This window comes from Excalfactoria chinensis, chromosome 2, assembly GCF_039878825.1.
Source record: "Excalfactoria chinensis isolate bCotChi1 chromosome 2, bCotChi1.hap2, whole genome shotgun sequence".
NCBI classification, from domain to species: Eukaryota; Metazoa; Chordata; class Aves; order Galliformes; family Phasianidae; genus Excalfactoria; species Excalfactoria chinensis.
Window position 1 is genome coordinate 78,301,617 of NC_092826.1, and position 6,767 is coordinate 78,308,383.

General features: G+C 58.2%; 1 protein-coding gene across 1 annotated transcript; it reads right to left on the minus strand.

Annotated features, from left to right (window-relative positions):
• Window positions 1-1,660: 1,660 nt before the first annotated feature.
• FOXF2 (forkhead box F2) lies at window positions 1,661-6,505 on the minus strand. The gene is made up of 2 exons (XM_072329407.1): window positions 5,338-6,505; window positions 1,661-2,495 (listed from the first exon to the last, which is right to left on the minus strand). The coding sequence occupies exons 1-2, from the start codon at window positions 6,503-6,505 to the stop codon at window positions 2,341-2,343; spliced, it is 1,323 nt and encodes a 440-aa protein (XP_072185508.1). The 3' UTR covers window positions 1,661-2,340.
• Between the last annotated feature and the right edge of the window lie 262 nt (window positions 6,506-6,767).

Consider the following 6,767-nt stretch of genomic DNA (forward strand, 5'->3'; position numbering starts at 1 on the left):
AGCGGTGTTTTGAGATGCCCTTTGTTTGGGAGCTGCGGAAAGGGAATCTCACTCAGCCTGCTGAGTGCAGAGTGCTCAGTCCTGGTGCAGAGAGCAGAGAGCAGAGAGCAGAGAGCAGAGAGCAGAGAGCAGAGAGCAGAGAGCAGAGAGCAGAGAGCAGAGAGCAGAGCAGGAGGATGACCGAGCAGACCCTTCTCCTTCATCAGAACAGGCAGTGCGAGCATCAGCCGCGTTCCCTGGGATGTACCTGCATTAGGAAGCGGAAAATAATAATAATAATAATGAAATAATATTTAATGATAATGATAAGAATGACGATGGTGTCCTGGTTGAACGGGTGCGCGTTGGCCGATGCCGTCGAGGTGCCGCTGGAGGGCAGTGACACCCCGCGCTCGGCCGCCGTTCGCAGAGGCAGTTTTTTCCCCGTTGAGGTCCTGTCATTCCTGTATAAACAAGTTACGTTCGAGTGTTTAGGATATAAATTACGACCATGCAGGCTTGCCTCGGAAAGAATGTAAACACAGCACTGTGGTCGGAGCAAACTCTGAAGCTGACTTTATAATTTATCACAGGCCCTGAGAAGCTCGAGGAAGAAAAGAGCATGGTTGAGCGTAAATATGTATTTTAAAAGATGAGGGATTATAGATGTGTGTGAGCGTATATCATTACACACGTATCATTACATGCGTATCATTACATATACAAAATGTTACATGTGTGTGTGTCTATGCTGAAAGTGAATATACGTATATACGGAGCATCTTGCTCAAACTCTCTCTCCTTGGAACCCACGGGGCTCCGTACCGGGGTGCCGCGGGGAGCGGGGCCGCCTCTGTCCCGGTGGAGCCGGGGCCGGCGGAGGGCTGAGCTCCGGGAGGGACCGAGCAGGGGGTACCGCACAGCCTCGGGGATGGAGAGGGCGAGCGACCCCCTGAGCCCGGCTGCGGGCCTGGCAGGGCACGGCGGGACGGAACCGTGCAATCATGGAATTGTTCGAGTCGGGAGGGACCTTTAAAGGTCATCTAGTTCAGCTCCCCCTGCGGTGGTTGGGGACGGGAGTTGTTTGGCTTTGGGGTGCTTCGGGAGCATTTTTTGGAGTTTTTTGTTTGTTTTTCTTTTTCATTTCTCTCTCTCTTCTTTCTTTTTTCTGCCTTTATTTTTTTTCTTCCTCCCCAGTTCCGTTTCCACTCCTTCCTCAATTCTCCCAACCTCTCAGCCACTTTTTTTACTAAGGACCCCTCTTGCCACCCCACCTCCCCACACCCGACGTACTTTCAGTGCCCCTATGGAATGCACAGAGGTTCCGACGGGGACGCGGGGACAACCGGGAGCAGCTCCAAGCAGCTGGCAGGGCACCCCGCGAAGGCTGTGGCCCTCGGGATGGACTCCTCTGCTTTTAAGCCCGCTGCCCCCACTGTCTCCCAGTCACCCTTCGCTCTCCTCCTGCGGGATATGTTGCTCAGGGCCATGATTTAGCGGAGGGTTGTTAGTTAGGGTAGTACGATTAGGTTGCGGTTGGACTCGATGATCTTTAAGACGTTTTCCAACCTGAGCGATTCTATCATTCTATGACTCGGGGCTGCAGCTCCATCAACAGAGAATGATTTGAAGGGAGAAGACGTTTCTCTCAAGGGGCCAAGGGGAAATGAGTGCCCGCAGTCGTTTATATACATTTTATTGGAAAAACAAAACAAAACAAAACAATTTGTACATCAAAATATTTTGGCAAACTGTAAAAAGTATACATAAGTGCAAATATATTCTCCTCTTAAAGCAATAGTGTGTGAGTATACACGGGATTTCTTTAAAATATTTCTTTAAAAAATACTGTGGTAGAAAAGAACTTTTGTAAAAAACAAAACAAAACGTTGTTTTGCTGCAATACTGGGGGGGAGAGGGAGTCTCTACGGGAAAGGGCTAAACAATACTGCTTTAATAATATCGATCGGTCGGTGCTGGAGTCCGTCACGAGTGTCCTAGGTGGGATCGGGAGGAGGAAGGCAAAGAGGAACGCTCCCGCAGTAGAGGACCGTCCCGGCAGGTGCTGGGCGCATGGATGCGTCGCTCCCATTCCGGGTTACGGAGTTATATGGGACCGCGGCTCTCGGTCCGGAGGGGATCGCGGCGGCTTTCGCTATCGGTCCCGGCACGGGGGTCCCACGCCCCACGCGGGGTTCGTTCTGAGAGAGCTGCGAGCGCCCTGCGAGGAGCGGGGGCCCGAGAACACCGCTCGAGTGGGTGCTTCGCTAAGTGACTCGTGTACTAACAATGCTATCAGAGTGCACATTACATCGATCCGCGTGGGGCCGGCTCTGTCCCCCGAGTGTCTCTGCGGGACGCTCACATGACGCAGGGCTTGATGTCCTGGTGGTGGTGGTGGTGGTAGTAGGAGCCGCTGGCCGAGGGGTGGAAGGAGGAAATGCCGTTGAAGTTGAGGACAAAATCTTTCCTGTCGCACACCGGGGAGGGGTGATGCTGGTAGCGGGGCAGTCCAACTGCAAGAGAAGGAAACAACGAGGGGGGCTCAGAAGGAGGACTTCACCCAGAGGAGACTCGCGGGGCGGCACCGGGGACCCCACCCGGCACTCCGTTACACGCGGGTCGGGACGGACACGCGTGGGGCCGAGCACCTGCCCGGAGAGCGGGGTGCGACCGACGTGGGACTCCGGGCACAATGCAGGGATGAAACTTCCAACTACTGGGGCATTTTCCTTTTGACCTGAAAGGCCTCAGGTTGAACTGCGACCTCGATCCGTTGGTGTGCTGAGGGAGCATTTATTTCCGTGTGCGTGCACACCCGTGCCCGCATGTGTATTCCTGACACGGAATGCCCCACGCTCTGTCACCACAGCAGAGCCAAGCACACCAGCGGCACCGAGAAACGAGAGACCTATATGGCCCCGCTCTCGTTTCCCACAGCCCGAGGCATCCCCGAGGGCCCCGAGGGACATCCCCGCGCCGGGCCGGGCCCAGAAGTCCGGAGGGGACGCGGCGGTGAGTGAAGAACGGCTTTGCGGGATGGAGCCAGAGGGGGATCGCTTAGGAGTGTGAGTGTCTAACTCGGCTGGAGGGGTCACGTCAAACTTGACCGAAGGGTCACATACACGCACAAAGTAAAATAAAATAAGATAAAATAAATACAAAGAGAGAGAAGGGAGGGGACAAAAATACTTTAAAAAGAAAAAGAAAAAAGACAAGAGGAAAATATCCAGGGATATCTACGGTTTCCCAGCATCACAGCCCCTGTCGCCGTTTCTGCCTCAGACCCCGGCACGGAGCTCCTCCAACACTGTCCCCTCCTTCACCCCGCAGAGCTCACTTTATAAAAGTGATTATTTCGCTGGATTTCCTCGGCTTTCTAATAACCCTGCTGGTATGCTCGCCATAAACCGGGCCACTTTATTACAATCCTGATTCAATCATTTAGCGGGATTTAATGGCGTGCGAAAAAAATCCGTGCCGCCCCCCCGGCCCCGGCTCAGAATCCTACAGCAGAACCGAGCCTCCTGGTTCCAATTTTTTCCCCTCTTATTCTTGGGTCTGAGGCAACTGTAAGGCTTTAAGCCCGACCGATCTCTGTCATAAAGCCGGGGGACATTGAGCGCTCGGCAACCATCGTCACCGAATTTGCTTTGCGTTTAATTATAAGGAAGGGAAAGGCGACGATCACTCGCAACGGGGACAGGAGGAGAAGGATGATCGCTGGCCGTCGCTAGAGGTGAAAGAGCTCGGGTTCCTTTTCCCCGTCTCTTTTCACTTTGATAAAGCTTCTGCGTGGATTGAGCACGAATGAGTGCGACCACATGTGCGAGAAGAAAAAAAAGAAAAAAGAGGAAAAAAAAGAGAGATTTTTTTATTTTTAAATCTCATTAAGGAACGGGAACCTTTTCTCACAAAGCCCAGGGCTCAAATCTCGACTCCACAGAGAAGCTCTGGAAAGCGGTGACATTGAGTCGGCGGCACTAAAAAGGCGTCCGTCGCTCTGTGTGTCTACATCCGTCCCTGAGCAGCAGCGGGTCAGGCTGCAACGGCCCCGGCCTCGGGAAATGCTGGGAGGCAAAGGGGCACCCAGTAAGCTTCCCTTTCCCTTCTGCTTTGCGTTTCCAGGAGCTGCTTTCGGGCCGCTGAGACGTAGCCCCGCTCCACGCGTGGCCCCCCGAGAAGTGAAACAAGCGAGGCAAACAAAGCCAAACAAACAAATAAAAGCAATCCAAACAACAACAGCGGCGGCACCAAAGAGGAGAGGTGAGACGGCGGAGAGACGGGGACGCCCCGAGGCCCCGCCGGGCTTTCCCACTTGCGGGGACGTAGCGAACCGCCCCAAATCGCTTTCCCGTCTCAGCGGCACAGCCCCGCGGGCACGGAGCGGCCCTTCGGAGTGGCATAGCCAGGCAACGACCCTCCCCGCGGCCGCTTCTCCGAGAGAACCTCTCCAGAACGATGGGGTATTTCGTTCATTTTAGTTTCTTGTTTTGCATTTCTTATTATCGGAGCCAAAAGCGCAGCGGCTCCCTCAGCGGGCCGGGTGCTCGGAGGGGCCGGGAGGTGATTGGCAGGGGGGGGGCGGGAGGGGAAAGGGGCCGGGGGTCGCCTGTATTTGTTACTTGTTGAAATTCCCATAAAATTGAACAAGACCCCGCTCTCCTAGGGGTTAAGTCAGGCTAAAATCCTCTTCGGTGTGGTCCAGCCCAGACTGTCTTTGTTTGCTTAACCTCCGGGACCCGCGTTTAAAAGGGCTATTTGGAAAATTTCCCCGTAAGAGCCCAACATCTTTTACCCATTTTTGAGCTGGGATTTTTTCTTAGGAGACATTGTCCTCAAAAAAGCGGCCTCGGGTTGGGGGAGGTTGGGGGGGGGGGCGAAGGGTGGGGATGTGGAACTCAGAACCCCTTTTTCCCTCCGGTAGCAGTAGATCTTTTGGATCTACTTTCATCTCGTTGTGTTTCTCCATATTAACGGGTTCGTGGGGTTCGGTTTGTGTTGGTTTCTTTTTCTTCCCCCTCCCCACATGCTCTTTACGGAGAATATTTAACGCAGTTTTCGATTACTGCGCGGAGAGCGGTGTATTTCGGGGGGATGGGGGGGGGGGGGAAGTGCGGGCCGGGATGGTAAAGGGCCCGGGATGGAGCCGTGATAGCAGAGCTCTGCTTCTACGGAGCAGCCCCAGCAGGACAAGATGGAGCGACGCCCTCAGCCACACTGCCTGACCCCCCCATCCCGCCTCCCTCCCCGACCCCAAACAACGCAGCCCCCACTCCTCTCTCTTTTCTCCTCGTCCCATCGAGGCCGAAGGAGCCCCGAAGCTGTGGTGAGGATCGCCCCCGTCCCCCTCCCTACCTGAGAGGTCGTCGCGGGGGCTCTGGTGCAGGTAGCCCTGCTCCAGGGAGTAGGAGGGCACGCTGGGGTGGATGGCCGAGGGGGCGGCGTTGGCTGCGGGCAGGCCTTGCTGCTTGATGTAGGGCGAGGCCCCCGAGGCTGTCCAGTGGGCCGAAGGGCTGGCGTAGGGCGAATGGCACTCGATGGCGCTTGCCATGGCCGGCGAGGAGGGCACGGGGCTGCTGCTGCTGTCGGGGCCATAGTCCCCGTTGGCAGTCACCGGGCAGCTGGCCATGTAGGTCGAGCCGGGGTTGGGCGACATGTGCGGGACGTGGTGGCCGCCGCCCAGCCCCTCGTAGCCTCCGGCCACGGCGTTGGGCATCACGTCGAGGTTGTAGCCGTTGGAGTGGCAGGCGAGCGAGGCGGCGGGCGCCTGGAAATCGAAGCCCTGCGGCAGAATGGAGGCGCCGAAGCCCAGCCCGTTCATCATGCGGTACATGGGCTTCAGCGCCTGGCACTTCCTCCTGAAGCCGCGGGGCCGCCGTCGGAAGGAGCCCTCCTCGAACATGAACTCGGACGCCGGGTCGATGGTCCAGTAGTGTCCCTTACCCGGGCGGCCCAGCCCCTTGGGCAGTTTGATGAAGCACTCGTTGAGCGAGAGGTTGTGGCGCACCGAGTTCTTCCAGCCCTGGTAGGAGCCGCGGAAGAAGGGGAAGCGGGCCTGGAGGAACTGGTAAATCTCGCTGAGGGTCAGCCGCTTGGAGGGCGAGCTCTGGATGGCCATGACGATGAGTGCGATGTAGGAGTAGGGGGGCTTCTCGGGCCGCCGCAGCCCCGAGCTGGCCTTCTTGCTCTTGGAGGTCGCCGCCGCCGCCGAAGAGGAGGAGGAGGTGGAGGTGGAGGAAGAGGAGGTGGAGGTCTCCAGGGTGGAGGAGGGCGGCCGGCTCATCTGGAGAGCTCCGGGCGCCGGGCTGCGGGAGCGGAGAGGGATGGGGGGCTCCAGCCGCTGCCGGCCGCTCTCGGTGGTCATCTGGCGGAGGGAGGGGACTGGGGCCGGCTGGGGTGAGGCGGGGAGGGAAGGGGGGGGGCGGCGCGGGGTGGGTACCGGGGAGGGGGGAGAGCGGGGGGGCCGCTGTCCTGCGGGCACCTCCTCGGCTCGGCGGGGTGGCGGCGGCAGAGCCCGGCGCATCTCTCCCTCCCCGCCGTCCCGTCCGCTTTCCGCCGGAGCCGGGAGCTGCGATGGGGCGGCCCCCGCCCGGTCCCGGCCCGGCCCCCGCCCTCAGCTCAGCGTCGCTCCGCTTCCTCCGCTGCCCCCCACCTGGGGACCGGCGGCTGCCGGGTCCGGCGCTGGGAGGAAGCGCGGACCCCCCCACACCCTCCCACCCCCAGCCTCTTCCGCACTCTCGGTCTTTCATATGGAGGCTGTTTCTGCCGCAAGACCCTCGGCAGTC